Source organism: Belonocnema kinseyi, chromosome 7 (genome assembly GCF_010883055.1).
Source record: "Belonocnema kinseyi isolate 2016_QV_RU_SX_M_011 chromosome 7, B_treatae_v1, whole genome shotgun sequence".
Taxonomy (NCBI): Eukaryota; Metazoa; Arthropoda; class Insecta; order Hymenoptera; family Cynipidae; genus Belonocnema; species Belonocnema kinseyi.
This window is the reverse complement of record NC_046663.1, coordinates 7,917,011-7,933,633: the sequence shown is the minus strand read 5'-3', so window position 1 is coordinate 7,933,633 and position 16,623 is coordinate 7,917,011. Positions and strand designations below refer to the sequence as shown.

The following is a 16,623-nucleotide window of genomic DNA, read 5'->3' as shown; positions in this document are numbered from 1 at the left end:
TCCAATCGACGGTGCAGAGTCCGGGTAATACTTATCCAGTTTGGCCTTGGTCTCGGATATCGTTTTCTTGCGAAGATAGTAGTGTTTGATCAAAACTCGAAATTCAGATTTTTCCATATTAAAAAAAGCTCGGAGGTTAGTCGCTTCTCAGTGCTGTAACTTGTAAATGCGTAAACACAAATGGCTGAAGTTTTAACAGGCGTCATTTGAAGGATCAAGCTCGACGAAAATGGTTCACATTAGTGAATACTAATGCCATCTCTTAGAATTTTCAGGTACTTATCAGACTGCCTAGTATATACATGTGTAATAGTCAATATAAAAACAGGCACACCTTAGACATTGATGCATCAACATGTCTTCGCGTCAGGGGAATTTTCAAAAGCAAAAGAATATTTTGCATTAAATTTCCAGAGCTAATGAATCAATTCGACGAAAACATAGGTTCATAAAGTTGGGCAAAGAAACATTTATTGAGCGCACATTAAGTAACACTTTTAAATACATTGTTAATCCACTCGAGAAAATTTTTCGTGGTTTCAAGAAAATGAAAAAAGTTGTACCAATTAGAGGGAAAGAAAAAACAAAGAATAAAGTTGAAGAAAGTACTGACGAGGACGATGATTTTCCATATGAATCAACTAATGACGATGAGGAAGAAGCACAGGAGACTGTAGATCCCCGTAATTTAGAGACATCAACTGCTAGTGAAGCGGAAAATAACTCTGAAGCACCTACATCTTCATGGATTGATGATGATGATGATGCAAACAAGTATCTAATATTGTTTTGTGAAAGAAATAGAGAACTCGATAATGTGTATGGAGTAAGAAAATTAACGAAAGATAAATTGATCATTGGAGATTCTCAGATAAGTTTCAGCCAGAACTATATTCATGCGGGTAATTTGAATATTCCCAAAAGTAAAGACTTGCTTGAACTTTTATTTTAAAAAGTACCTCAAGAGTCCTCTATAAGTCCCAGTGATCTTAAAAGTTATATACAAATTGTTATTGCAACAAACGCATATAAAAACATTATAAGTCAGATGGAGAAATTCGTGACAGTAAGGCATTTAAATATAAAAATTTTATAATGAAATTAACTCCCCCATCTCCGCCAAAAAATTCAAATAGACGAAGTAAAAACCGGAAATCATTATCAGGTGAAGGTATGATCCCCTACAATACATGATTGCTAGAGAGAAAAGTCTGATGGATTACATTAACTGGGATGATGCGAATAAATTGGTAGATCGATTACGTTTATTGCTAGCGTTTCAAGCAGCTGAACATCCAAGTCACCCAAAAGCAATTATATCAATTATCGCAGAACTATGTGAAACTGGAATTATATATTAATGGATATTTATCAAGATTTTCATCATTTTCAAGATGGGCATCGATGTATTCGAACGTCATTCCAGGTGAGCAGAGAATACAAGTCGCGGTCCTCCTGGAATTGGCTTCAAAGTCACATCTGAAGGAAATTATGATATGAATAATAAGAGGCTGTGTAAAGTGGCTGAAGTTCAAGAGCAGTACGATACTATCAATCTGAATATGGTGCAACATATGATACGGCGTGAAATTCAGATTATATATGATGTTATAGCTTCTTTGCAAACTCAAGTAGTCAATAATACAATGATGATTGAAACTCTGGAAAATTCAATAGATAAACTTTTCAAAAATGCATGTTTCGATGAAATCTTGGAACATGAGTTCAATTTTTCAAAAATAATTAAATAATAAAAAAGTACTAGTAATAGACCTTCCGGCTATCCTTCGGGAAAAAGTGTAAGTATGGAAAAATCATTATAGGCCTATAATTATTTTCCTATAATGAAATTACTATAATTTTTGCACGACATTATGACTACTAATAAGAATAATTATTCAATGAATTATAGGAAAAATTATAGTGAAATAATTATATAAATTATTAATATTGAAGTATAAAAATAGTTATTGCAAAAAGTAGAAAATAACCATAGCTCTTAAGTTTCATTATACCTTCATTCTTAAACCAAGCTTTTTTAAATATGTCAATTCCTATGTACTATTGTGTGAGTAGTTCAAAATAAATTATTCATTTATACTTCATTCTACTTATTGAAATAATTATTTTAATATTATTCATTGCTGTAATCATTCTCCTACAATTTTTCTATAATTATTCCAATTATTGTTCCTGTAATCGCGAAAAAATTATAGGATAATCATTAAAGGTCAATAATGATTTCCACGACAATAAAAGATCAGAAGACCAGATGTAAAAATTTTATTTATCTTTCTTTTTAATTGTTTCCTTATTTTTGAAAGAAAAATTCCTCCCGAACGAAAAGGAATTTAAGTGAAGAACAAATATAATCACCAGATGAGAAACAACCACTATTTTTTAAATTTTATTCGAATAAAGTATTATAAATATATTGGTTATAATTTATACACACTAATGCTATAACATTTCTAGTAGGATCCTTCACTTCCCTTTTCCAGAAAATATCATCGGGAACAAAATGTTTCTCGCAAACAAACTGGCCGGCTGTTACTAAAAAAATCTTCCTTATTTATTGTTTTCTGATATATATCAACTAAATTTTAAAGTGCTTTGAAAAAATGAATTTCTTCGCCGTCATCACGACTCGAATGATGTCCAGATTGACATAGTTTGGAGGAATGCACTTCACCATATTTTTGTTTTTCTGTACCCACTCAGTTTTGATACTTATTTTTACTCGAATCAACCACTTTGAATTTGTCTACTCTTGTAAACATTTTAGGCTTACATTTTATAAAATATTATATAAATATTATTGTTTTTAAGAATATTTCCCATTTAGCGGCATGTTAAAGTAGGGACACGTGCGAGAAGCGCCGCTATGCGGCGATATTTCGCACATAGAAATTCACAGCAATAAGGTCCAAAACTTTTCTAGTTGAAATACGGAGAGTCAGAAATGGTTGGTATTGACTAACCTAAGATGTGGATATTAAATCACGCCAAATACTATTTTTATTTCAAGACATTAATAGTCACTGATAAATGGGAGGAAATTAAAAGTTAGGTTATTATTATAACTTACCTGCTTATCAACATCTATGTCACCCAAATAACGCCCAAAAAATTATCTTGACAGGTGACTGATAGTTTGTAGACCCATAGTTTGTGGCGTCTTCCTTGCTTTTTTTGCTTTGTAGACATTCAGTTAATCTAATCGTGATGGTCATGGCAGCTTCATGAATTCCCGACATATGGATAGGATCGCACGTTTATCTCGATAACCCCGATTTCGCGGATGACGGTTATTTACAGTCGCCGGTATTCTCTTTCCTGTCCCAAAGTGATTGTGAGAACTTAGCTCGCCTTTTACGAGAGTTGACGGTTCGAGAAAAAAAACTGAAATTAAATAATAACGTGCCCAAACAACCAGTAAACACCACACTTGAAAAAGTTGATACATCTACCACTAAAACAGTGGCGGTTACCCACGAAACGAAAATCTATTCACTTGTGTTGAATGGGTTCCGAAGGCTTCTGAATTGCGTGTCTGTCACTGGAGTTCCAAATTGCCCAAGATTGTTTTTTTAAACTTTTAGTCGTTATTATGTTTTTGACTAACTTATATGTCGCAAAAACCCTGACAAAATCTAGAACTGAAATAGCCAACTGAATCTAGTAGCCTTACGCATGATTTCTTTTAAAATATCGATAATTTATAAAATTATCAGATCGTGTGAAATATATCAGCTTAAAGTGGTCATTGCAGAACATAGCAGATTCGAAGATTCTTGAGAAAATGACCGATTCACATAGTAGCAAACCGATTCAGTTTTAACTTTCGGAATCTGCAAATGACAGATACGCAATTCACAGTCTTATTTTCAATCGGTTCTTTTTTCTTGGGTATCGACGCTCTTTTAAGTAAATACCAGTATAGGTTAACGAATTTTCATTAGGGTAAAATTTTATTACGCATTCGACCTTGTCATCGGCAGGGATTTTATTTTTGAGTGACTCACGTGTCTAAATCTATAGGATGGTATAATAAATATCAAGTATCAGAGATCGGTAAATTAAACAGTATTAGTTATCTGACGACATATTATAAGACTATTTAATCTCAACATTTTATAAATAAACATATATCTTTGTATACCTTAATTATGTATCCTGATTGTATATTCTAACATATCCCTATTATTAGCAATACAAAAGTTAAGTAAGAATAATAAGACAGGAAGGGAAAAATATAAATAAATAAATATATCTCTATTCTCTAATAACAAACGTATTATTTTCACCGCACGCCTGTTGGGAGGCGATCAACTGGCAATCCTCGATACTTATCCTTCGACTGAAGTCCAAAATATTTTAGAAAACGTTACACGCGGAGAAAAAGATATTGCACAATAATATCGCAAAATCTCTATTTTGCAAGAAAGCGCAATATGATAACTTACAAGTAGATCCCAGAGCTTTGTACGATATTATAATGCACCAATGTCACAGAAAAAATGAAGTTAAATTTTGTTGCATGTGAATAAAAGCAGTCGTCTGCTACGGCGTCCTTAGCAGCAATGGGAAAAAGGCAAAGTATGAGTGAATTCTAGCTATAAATGCAGGTAAGACAGGCAAAACTTGCAACAGTTAAAAATTAAACATATTTCAGTGAAGCTTCCAACGACGTTAGGAGTATAATTCTGATCTCGTCTATTCCGTCACGCTAAAGTAAGCAAATTTCCGGCAAACATGTGGAATCAGCAACAGATTACACGAAAAATTTTTTTTCTCACTGATAGATCTCCTTCGAAATAAATTACACTATTATAGCTGAATTAGAACTTATTGAATACTATTTAGCAAAAAGCGCAAAAAGCAACTGACAGATGGGAATCCCCATTTCTCTCCAATATAAGGAAGTTAAACGACGCTGGATATCACTGGCGTTGTAATTGCTGCTACACCTCTAATAAAAATGAAGCGATTATAAGGCGAAAGTTTCTCCAGGCAAGGTTAGAAGTCGGAAATGATCTTCGATTTATATTAAGCTTATCTGGCAAGGATAATATATAGCGCAATAATGACGGTATGCATTGCAATTCATGCGATATAGTTTTCTCAGTGCAGTAGTATAAAGAAATACAAGTAAAGCATTGTTTATTTTCTTCAAACATTAGCGACAGTAGGTATAATTTTCATAAATATATCAATTCCTTCTAGAAATACATCTTTATTCAAATATTCGTTACTCGCATGCATACGGTTTGTTGTATTAATCATTGGTGCAAATCCGAGTGCAGGAATACCAATCTGAAAGGAATGCGATAAAGAATTTTTGTCATTTCTTTTGATACTTTAAGAGAGAATATGGTATTTATAAATTTAATAACTTACGGCTCGCAAAAAACGGGAATCACTGGCAGGTGAAATTATGATAGGTTCCAGTTTCAGGACAAAATCATCAAAAGTCTTTTTGAAAGCAATCCAGAAAGGATTGCTATCATCTAATTTAGTACTTTCGACCTGAACATCTTTGGCAATTATTGTATAATTGACTCCCTCTCCAGCTTCTTCCAACCATCCGTTAACCATTTTCTCGAATTTCTCAAGATTAGTGCCAGGGGCAACTCGAATGTCAAAGGCGACAGAAAGTTCGTTTGGTATCACATTCACCTGAACGCCACCCTGTGAATTAAAAATATTTTTTACTTTCCGCAAGAGAACTGGGTGACTGAAAGCGAGAGCTTGGTGTAGTAGCATTGCGTCTGACTGCTAGATTGGTAATTTCATCACTTTCTACTAAATGAAATGGTACGATTTATGTTACTAAATTAATTTGCAGATAACTTATTAATAGTAATTAGTAGTAATTAATAATTAATAGTAATAATTAAGATAATTTTTAAGAAACATTTTTTAAATTGTGTTGATTAGTTTTTGTGAGAGAAGGCTTCAAGTGTATTATGAATATACCGCTAAAAGTAAATGGCGACACTCGTGTAGCGCATGCGTCCCATCAGCAACTGCCAGCAGCACGTCGTCATTCTGTGAATAAGTGGATTCTGACTTCAATTTATTGCAACTCGAATAATTTTGGTCACTGATGTTATTTTTAGTGTCTGTTTAGTTTCTTCAAGATCATCAAGTCTTATTTTATAGTTTAATATTAAACAATAAGTGAATAGTTTAAAGGAAACTGGGAAAGTGCTCTTTAGAAAGTTAGATTAAGTAACATGTATTTTCAGAAAAATTTAACTTTAATTCAATGAGAAGAGAAGTGCTATTTTGTCAAATATTAGTGCAAGCTAATTTCAGAAATGGAATAGTGTGATGTTTATTAAAACTACTTTTGAATTCAAAGTTTATTTCCTTATTTTCGATCCTAAATTCGAAATAACAGCCAGTATCTGTGCACGGAGAAAAATGGATGGTCAAAGGTATCCTTTTCGGAATGGTCAATACGCACATATTGTTTTCACTTATTTCGACCATCCAAGAAGGAGCAGATAAGCCATTGCGTATGGTCCAATGCTTGATTTTTGCGCGTCAATCATGCGCGTGAAAATTTAAAGGGCATCGCTAATTGGCTCCAATTAGCATAACGAAATCGTAGACCGCGTAGTGATATCTCTTTAAAAAAGATGGTTTTTACCAACTATTTTAGTGTAAAGTGAAGTGTATTTATTGAGGATTCATTGGAAATATCTTATTCTGTAAGTACCTGTTTTAAATAAGTATTTGTAACATTAATATTTTCTGTTAGTAATGTGAGATTTAAGACATTTAATTAAAATATTTTTGAGGATAATGTAAGTTTGAAATAGATTATAATTATTTAAGTAATCACTGTTAATTATAGCATTAGTCGATTTAGGATAAACTTGAATTGTGCTCATTAATTTGAAATTAATCATTATTTTTCAGTTCTGACATCAACTGCTGAGATTCATGCAAAGACAGATGGCAGGGGCAGGGTTAATGCACTCGTGATCCTACATTCAGTTGATGGAGTCGAATGTCTGAGAAAATCAGATCGACCATCTGAGATTTCCAAAGCGACCCTTCACAATGATCGGGTCAGCCAGCTTGAAATGACCGAGACGACGGTCTGAGACAATCGAGTCGTCTTTCTGAGATTGCCGATTTGGACCTCTCGTTTTTATCTTCTAGAGATAGCTGCTTTAGCCATATTCAAGAGCTGTCCTATAGTCGACCCTGCAATATGATCTGTCTGCAAATTTATATGGCCAAACAAACCTTCCATTTTTCTTCGTGTGTGCTTGAATGGATGTTACGGAAGCCTGTCTCCGATGGTTAATTCGTACATAGCAAAGAACTAGAAAAATAAGAAGTATCGTCTGTCTGTTAACTGATAATTAATTGAACCTTATATATCAGTATTAAATATGTTTTAATATTTTTTGGTTCCCTAGCATTTTTTATTCATCACGCCATCACAGATTCCAACCGGTCACGTGAATTCGGGAAGAGTGACAGATAAGTGACAAGTATTGCTTTGTGGCTAGCAATTGTAACTTCCACTTTAGTGCCGATTGTCCACAACATTTTTTTTTGATGTCGCTAATAGACAGAAGAAACATATAAAATGGGCTTGGGTCAGGATTCCGGAATTAGGTAAAAAAGAAGCGAGACAAGCTATGCTGCTCATCACAAACAACAAACATGCACCCAGCATTAAAGCTGAACACAAATTAAATCTGAAACAGTCTCACAACATATAGTGGGGACCGATATTATCATCAACTTATATATTTATCCCAATAATTAAACTCTACTTAAATTTCACATTTAGTATTCTCTGACTGCATGGAATCCAATTCCTTTCAATACGCCTAACTTCTGTTCTAACCTAAAAATTCAATTCCATTTCACGAATAGAGAACGATTCTAATTTTATATCAGCTGCTTCCTTTCAAACCCAGAAAAGGTGGTTCAGAAACCGGATTCAAAAGGAATTCCAGATTCCAATTACGTTTAATTATTTTGAATCTGTTTTCGTTTACTGTGCGGAATCATCAGTCTCAACTTGATTCTAACAAATATTCACGTATCTTTTCTTGTGCATAAACTTAAAATAATATAAAAATGTTGAAAAACTTTTTCTATAGGTAATCAAATTTCGCACCTGAATCATATCCAAATTAACTGAAGTCACTTCTCCCGGCTGTACTTTTGGATCTTTTAATTTTGCCTTTTCTGAAGCTCGAAAATCCATGAATCTATCGATGACGACTCTTAATTTTTCACCAGCAGTGTTGTTAAATAATGTTGAACCATGACCAGGATTTCCGCGACAGTGGACCCATAATGGAAATCTGGTTTTTTCTGCATAGCTCACACTGTATGTATTATCTACAGTGGTTACTCCTTCATCTAATGCAAAACCAATATTTAAATTTTTGAAATCCTGAGTTGCTACGAAAGCTTCCATTCCATCTTTTCCACCAATTTCTTCATCTGGTACGAATGACATGTGAATTGTCCTTTTTAATCGAATTCCATTCAATTTTAATCGACGGATTGCTTCTATATGTTGAATGCTGGAACTTTTGGTATCTTGACTTCCTCGGGCATAAATATTTCCTTCTTCGTCCATATGGGCTGCGAAGGGTGGATATTTCCATTCAGCCTGATAAAATTGAGACTGATTAGAGGTAAAAAATTCATGAGGCCCAAACGAATTTTCTATCAAAAAGGGGACTTTTTTACAAAAATGTTTTAGTTACAACAAAGTAGATTAATTTTCAACCAAATAGTTGAATTTTCAAATATGAATATAAATTTCTAAAGAAGAAGATAAATTTTCTACCGAAAAAGACAAGTTTTCAACAAAATACGTTAATTTTATAGAAAATAATCCAATTTTCAACCAAATAGTTCAAATTTCAACTAAAATAATGTATCTCCATTTATAAAATTAGTTTTTAACAAAGTAGTTCAACCCAGGTATTGAATTTTCAATCAAAGAAAAATTGTCAACCTAATAGTTGAATTTTCTAACAAAATAGTTTAATTTTTAACTAAAAATTAACAATTTTTCAAATGGGAAGATAAATTTTTAAGCAATAATTTAATAGAACCCGTTAACGCCGAGAATGCCCCTTTGGGTACACCACTCTTTCTGCAATTATAACTCATGCAATTAAAGGTATAAAAAATTGAGAGACACATAGTTTTGAAGTTTAAAATCTCTTCCTTCCGATGGTGGGCATGCAAATGTAATAAAATGTTGTTAATTATAAAAAAATATCGTTTAAACAAAAAAAACACAATTTTTAATTTTTTTTTATAAAATCGAGTTTTCCGAATGGTTTCCAGCGTGCAATCTACTTGGAACCTCAATAACCGGTGAAATAAATGTCTAAGCTTTCAGAATACATGATTCCGAGATCAATTTTTTATCTTAGAATGTTCAAAATGGCTCGTTAATGACAAAATTTTTGCGAAGACATTCATGAATTTTTTTCTCAAAAAGTATGATCTTTTCAAGAAAATGCAAAAGAAGAAAAAGTTTTTAGAACTACTCAAAGAATACCTTAGAATTTTTCCAGGAAGTTTTATATTTTCTTCTTGATTTTGCAATTTGTCAATTTTTGAAAATTTTAAAAATTGCTTCAAAAATTCTAAAAAAATTCAGGGAATTATCTATTTGATTCTAACAACTTTTTATTCCTGATCATTTTTCTATAAGCTCATGGTTCCCAAGAAAAATATTCACAAATGTCATCATTCTTGATCATGTAAATTTTCAATGATGACATTTGAGAATTTTTTCTTGAGAACCATGAGCTTATAGCAAAAGTTACCAAGAATAAAAAGTTGTTAGAATCGAACAAAAAATTCACCTGAATTTTTTTTAGAATTTTTGGAGCAATTTTTTAATTTGTCAAAAATCGACAAATTGCAAAATCAAAAAAATAATGTAAAAATTTCTGGAAAAATTCTCACGTATTCTTTGTGTGTTTCTAAGAACTTTTTCTGCTTTTGCACTTTCTCGGAAAGATCATACTTTTTGAAAAAAAATTCATGAATGTTTTCGCAAAAATGTTGTCATTAACGAGCCATTTTGAACACACTAAGATAAAAAATTGATCTCAGAACCATGTATTCTGAAAGCTTAGGCATTAATTCCACCGGTTATTGAAGTTCCAAGTAGATTGCACACTGAGAACCATTTGGAAAAATCGATTTTTTATACCTTGAATTGCATGAATTATAATTGCAGAAAGAGTGGTGTACCCAAAGGGCAATTTTTGGCGTTAACGGGTTAAATTCCATTGAAAATATTAAATTCCGAAAAAAATTGAATTTTCAATGAAATAGTTAAATTTTCAACCAAAGAGATAAATTTTTAACTGAAATCAATAATCTTCTATCACAATAGCTGAATTTTCTACCGAAATAAAGAATCTTTAAACAGATAAATTAAATTTTCAACAAAGTAGTTTAACTTTCAACCAAGTAGTTGAATTTTCAACAAAAAAGTTATTTGCAACAAAAAAAATTAATTAAAAAAAATGCAACCAAGAAGATTAATTGTCAACCAAACAGTTGAATTTTCTCCCAAATTATTTTAATTTTTAGCCAAAAAGACGAATTTCCAATCCATAAGAATAATTTTTAAACACAAATCTTAATTTCCTACCAAAAAATGTATAAAAATATATGAATTTTCGAATACGAAAGACAAATTTTCGCTAAAAATGAAAAATGGCATTTTCAATCAAAAAACATAGATTTCAACTGAAAAAATTAATTTTCAACCGTAAAGTAAATTTTCCAGAAGAAGATTAATCGCTAAACGAATAGTTTATTTTCCCACCAAAATAGTTAAATTTTGAACCAAAAATGACGATTTATCAACAAAGCAGCTCAATCTTCAACCAAGAAGATTAATTTTCAAATACGTTTTGTTTGAGGATTTAAATATTTTATTGAAAATTCGTATTTTTTCAAAGTATTCAAGTGTTTTTGATTTAAAATAAAAATATATTTTGTTTGACATATCAACTATTTATTTTTTACATTGTCATCAGAGAAAGTATTAAATTTGTGTAACATTTACCCCCCCCCCTCCCCTCCCCCCTGAGAGTGTCTGTCTTGTCTTTCTATCTATGAGAACGATAATTTTTGAAAAAATTAATCTATTAGATGGGCCTTTGAGGCACTCTTTTAGTTTTCTAAACTGAAGGCCAAGTTTATTAGCCAGCCGTTTTAGATAAAAATTCAAAAAGTCAGCGCATTTTGAATTTTTTTGAGACCACTTTTTTGAAAAATCAAAAATCCTTTGTACGGATATTCACAGTATTTAAAAAGACAAACAATTCAACCTCAAAACTTTTTTTGATGAAACCAAAAATTATAAGAGTTATAGCATTTACAAAATTACAAAAAACACGAAAATGAACATTTCAAGACAAATGACGCATGATATGAAAAAAATCAAGAGAAGAAAAATGTTGCTTTTTTGATTTCCTATAAGATTATCATAACTTCTTGAAATTTCTTGAAAAATCAAAAATTCAAATATTTACAGCATACAAAATAATGAAAAATTCAAAAACTAAATTTTTCGGTCAAATTATGCAAAATGCGGTAAAAGACCAATGGCCAAAAATTGTGCGTTTGTAAAAGATCTACAAATTAGTTATTAATTCCTTCTTGATAGGATGCGCAGTTTTCATTTTAATCGTGAACAACATCATTAACATTAAAAAAAATCGCCTCGCTGCGTGGGCGCATTCTCATTACAACTTTTGTCCTTTAATTTCTTTTTCATCTCGCGTGTGGGGTTACAAAAATTTAATTTTTTGTATTCAATGCTATTTTTAAGATTAAAACAAAAAACAGAACTATCAAAAAATTATTCCTAACAAATTAATTCATTTTTATATTTTCATCAGAGAAGGTATAAGATTTGGCTGGGGTCGATTTGCGGCTCGCTCAGGAAACCACAGCGGGTGATGCTTTGCCCCTCCATACCTTCTCCGCTTCTCGTCGTTCGCCGTCGAACGGTTGACTCACATTTCCTATGAATTTCCCTTCACCCTTTACCCAGACTCAGGACTGGCAGCAAAATGTACAAAACAAATTTTTTTATGCAGGCGTGTTTAAAAATTGATTGGAAATATGTATTGTCAATAATATAATACTTGAATATAAATAAACTAATCTAATTAATTTCTCAGCTAGAGTTCACACATAAAGAAATGAAATATTATTTAACCAAATGTTATCTGAATAAAGTAAAATAAATATTAAAATTAGCTACATATTTCCTTCGCATGCATTTCAGCTATTTATTTTACTTTATGCAAAACTAAACTTTTTACTGAAAGTTGGTAAAATATTAATTTATAAACGAACTGCTAAACACTTGCGTGAAACTTGACGAACGAACTCAAACCGAGTTATGAATCCGACTAAGAAGATCAAAATTGCATCGTTAAGGAAGGAAAGAAGGAAGGAAAAACTGAAACTAGTTGAGTCAACTAGCGACAATTTTCCTCCCGCCTTCCGCTCTTGAACGATGAGAAGCGGAGAAGGTGAGCGCATGGTGAGGGAAGGCACCATCCGCTGTGTTTTTCTGACCGAGCCGCAACTCGACCCCAGCCATTAGATTAGTGCAAAATTTGACCCACCCAGTTTTTGTCAAATGTCGACGTTTTGAGACCCCCTGAACCTGAAAACAAGGTTTTTACGAATATGTCTGTCTGTATGTCTGTAGGCACGATAACTTTTTAAAAAACTAATCTATAATATTGGCCTTTGGTACACTCTTTAAGTGTCCTAAAATAAAGGTCAAGTTCGTTAGCCAGCCATTTTGAGTAAAAATTTAAAAAGTAAACGGATTTTGAATATTTTCGAGACCACTTTTTTTAATTAAAAAATTCTCTTATGGATGTTTTCTGTACGGATGTTTTAAAGAGGAAAAAAAAATATAAAAAGATAAGTTTTCATCATAGATTGCAATTGAAGCTTTCTTGATTTTGATTTCATCAGATTGTTTAAACTGATTAACTGTTAAATGAACTCTCAAGATTTTTTGTTTGAGATTTTAATTCGATTTTTAAAATTGTATTAAATTTTTTTATTTGTTTAAAGATAAAATCAATCTTCAGAAATATTAAAGACAAAAATGTTAACGGTGTTAATAATTCATTACTAATTAACTTCAAACTCAATTCTGCTTTATTTAATTAATATTAGCATAACATATAAATATTGTCTATTACTTTCCTTTTAAAATTGTCCTGAAGAGTACGACTAAAAGGCCTCTATACGTGTTGAATCCTGGCAGTATAAAAAGACGGATAAGTTTTAAAAAAAAGCGAGAAAGAAAGGTGGTTTGGATATCTTCTTTTTTTCTCCCTCTTTTTCAATTCTCATATATTTGCCTCTAATTGCAATGTTTCACAATGTTATTTGAAAGCGTATTTCTCTTATTTCAACTCTTTTTGTGTAATTATTTTTCACAAATTGATTTTCTTGAGTATTCTTTTAACCGTCTTTTAAAGAGCATAATTCTTTTTAACTCTTCTTGTGCAAATTTGTTACATGCTTCTTTTAGATACAAAAAAGTCTATAGGTATATATTGGTTAAAAAATGTACTTTCCAAATTCATTTATTTAGTAAAAAATTCTAGTATTTGGTTTAAAATTAACTTTTCCGTGAAAATATCATACTTTCGGGTTAAAAATTAAACTTTGTTGTCGAAAAATCGTCTGTTGGCTAGAAAATTCATCTATTCGGTTGAGAATTTTAAGATTTGATGTAAAATTAAAAAACTTGGTCTTTTCGGCTTGAAACTTTAATAATTTGGTAGAAGTCTAAACTATCTCTTTAAATTCAAGTAATTCTTTTATTTTTTTTAAAGATTTATCATTTTAATTAGAAATTCATCTCTTGTTCAAAATTCGTTTTTTTTTCGGTGGAAAATGAATCTTGTGGGTTAAAAACTCATCTTTGTGGAACAAAATTTAATTATTTGGATGAAAATTTATTTATTTTTCTTGTATTCTAATGTCTTAAGGTCCTGTTTATGACTCCTGAAAAATAAGTTGTAACCTTGTAAAAATAGTAAGAAAATGTAAATATTGAGTAAAAATTCTCGATTTTAGGTGTTTTGGTGGTTTTCAAATTCAAGCATGAAATAAATCAAATTTGATGACATCATAGATTAAACTTACAGGATAGACCGGTACAACGTCCATGTGGCCGTTTAATAAAATTGACGGGTTTTCGGGTTCCAAACCTTCCCATGTGATTACAACTATTGGTTTTTCAAAAACTGGTTCAAATACTCTTATTGGAAGACCCAAAGAATGAGCTTGTTTTTTTAAAAATTTAACACAATCATCTGAAAATTAATTTAAAACTTACTAAAGTTAAAAACAGGCAGTATGATTTAATGTTCATATTGAATTATAAACCAAGAAAAAAATCAACTACCTTAAGTACTTGATAGAATTATTATTTACCGTAATTAACATCAGGCTGGACCGAAGGAATTCTCAGATATTCTAGTAAATTTTCCAGGGCTAAATTATCGAGTTGAGACTGTACAGGCTGAGGAAAATATAAAAATGAGGTAATAATAAAGTTCACTAACCAGTACCATCAAGTTGTCTAGAGAATTTTAAAATATCAAATTTCCAAATCCAGGCTTAAATATAATATATATAAATGAATCTTACCTCACTGGTTACGTAAGTTATGATGAAGAACATCAAAAATAGAAAAATTTCTTTGAATTTGTGTGCCATTTTTTCACCGTGTTTTTCTACGCGACGTATGGTATCTGAAGTTTTTTTATTCGTGATTAAATCCTTTGGTAAAATATAGAATCAGAATTCGCAGATGTAATCAAACAATCAGTTGATCAAATAATCAGTTAATCAAAAACCTTCATTTGTGATATGAAATTATCCTATCATCGGAATTACATCAACGATTTTCTTAATACTCGTGATCGTTGTTTTGATTCACTTAGGACTCATACAGTCAAATTTTAATCCTCTTCGTGTCTCTAAAAAATTTTTTTGGTATTTTTTAAGTTCTCATTTACACCTCTTATAATCTCTACAGTATCTTAAATCCGATTGTAATACAGTCGAGCATCTCAATAGGGCGCCTCTCGGGCTATAGAAGACATTTTTCTCGGAAGCGTGCTACCCCCACCAACGTCCTCCGCACCTCGTGACTTTTGCATGCTCTGACTCTGAATAAGGCGCTGAATAAGGCGCGAGCCATATACATTAGGGAGGTCCAAAAATACATTGGAACATTTTTTTTTTACTCTAGAGGGCAAGTCTGACCCAAAGCCATTTCCATTTTTTTTTAAATTAAAATGGAAAAATTTTGGATTTTCGAAAAATTGAACTCATACTTCGGAGTTCAATCGAAGCGTCCCAAGCTTTTAAGGGATTGAAGAGGAGTTTCCACGTAATAGAACCATACTAATAACTTTTATTTTTAACCCACCTACACTTCCACCCCCTAAAGTGCCCCAAATACCCAAGAATTTAAAGAACTACATCTTTACGTACATAATTTTTCTAAATTTCTTCTAATGCTTAACAAATTTCTATTTGTTTAGATGTTTTTTATCTATTCAAGTATTTTTTTCGATATATAAAAAAAAAATAATATAAGTAGAATACATAAATTATTTTTCTGACTATATAGTGTAGAGAAATCATATACTAAATTTTTTAAAATCTTTTAACAAATATAATTTTTTTTAAATTACTTTTTCATATATATTTTAAGATCATATATTATGAATTAAATATAATATTAAATTATTCGAGGAGCAGTAAATTCTGTTACAAGCTTCATGTCATTGTTTAAGCAATTTTTATTCTTCATCCATCCATTTTTAATTTGAAAGAAATTCGAGAAAAAAAACAATAATTGATTGTATAAACAAGGACAGGAAGCTTGTAACAGAATTTTAGTTCTTAAAATCATTTAATATTATGCTTAATTCATACAATACAATTTTTAAAATATAACAAAAAAATTTGTTAAACAAATTCAGCTTGTTTAAACAATTGATAAATGGTCGTTATATTCTTTCTATACACTATACAGTCAAAAGAATAATTGTATGTATTCCATTTCACAGTATTTTTTTTAAAGTTTTCGAACTTAAGCTGATTGAGCAAGTAAAAATTCTTTAAACCAAATAGTAATTTGTAATTCACTAGGAGAAATGTATGACAATTATGTTATTATTCAAAGTGGAAATCTCTTGACTCAATTTATATATATTTTGAAAATAAAAAATAATTAATTATTTAAATAATTCATAATATGTTTGAAAAACCGTAATACTCCTAACAATGAAGAAATGTGAAATTTCATTTAAAAATAAGATTGTTTTACATTTTTCAGAAAAAAGAATGATTTAAATAAGATACAGTTGTTTAAACAATAAGAAATTGTTTTAGATGTAAAATGAGATAATCAAGTTGTCACTTAGTAATTATTTTTACAAAAAAATACGACAGAAATTTCTGAAAATTAACAATAATACGTAAAAATGTAGTTTTTGGATATTTATATCATATTTGGTGCGCTGGGGGGGGGGG

The 16,623-nt window shown here is 31.0% G+C and overlaps 1 protein-coding gene across 4 annotated transcripts in view; it reads right to left on the bottom strand.

Moving 5' to 3' along the window:
* Positions 1 to 5,124: 5,124 nt before the first annotated feature.
* The window catches only part of LOC117176058 (aminoacylase-1-like), a 26,170-nt gene continuing 14,671 nt past the window's right edge, over positions 5,125 to 16,623 (bottom strand). For 2 of the 4 annotated variants that reach the window (XM_033366059.1, XM_033366060.1), the window contains exons 2-8: positions 14,725 to 15,056; positions 14,509 to 14,596; positions 14,218 to 14,387; positions 8,153 to 8,656; positions 5,980 to 6,051; positions 5,401 to 5,691; positions 5,125 to 5,316 (exon numbers count right to left, since the gene is read on the bottom strand). In XM_033366059.1, coding sequence (XP_033221950.1) covers positions 5,173 to 5,316; positions 5,401 to 5,691; positions 5,980 to 6,051; positions 8,153 to 8,656; positions 14,218 to 14,387; positions 14,509 to 14,596; positions 14,725 to 14,793 — 1,338 coding nt within the window. In that variant the 5' untranslated portion in view covers positions 14,794 to 15,056 and the 3' untranslated portion in view covers positions 5,125 to 5,172. The remainder of the gene's footprint in view (positions 5,317 to 5,400; positions 5,692 to 5,979; positions 6,052 to 8,152; positions 8,657 to 14,217; positions 14,388 to 14,508; positions 14,597 to 14,724; positions 15,057 to 16,623) is intronic. The other 2 variants (XM_033366057.1, XM_033366058.1) reach the window with 2 other exon arrangements.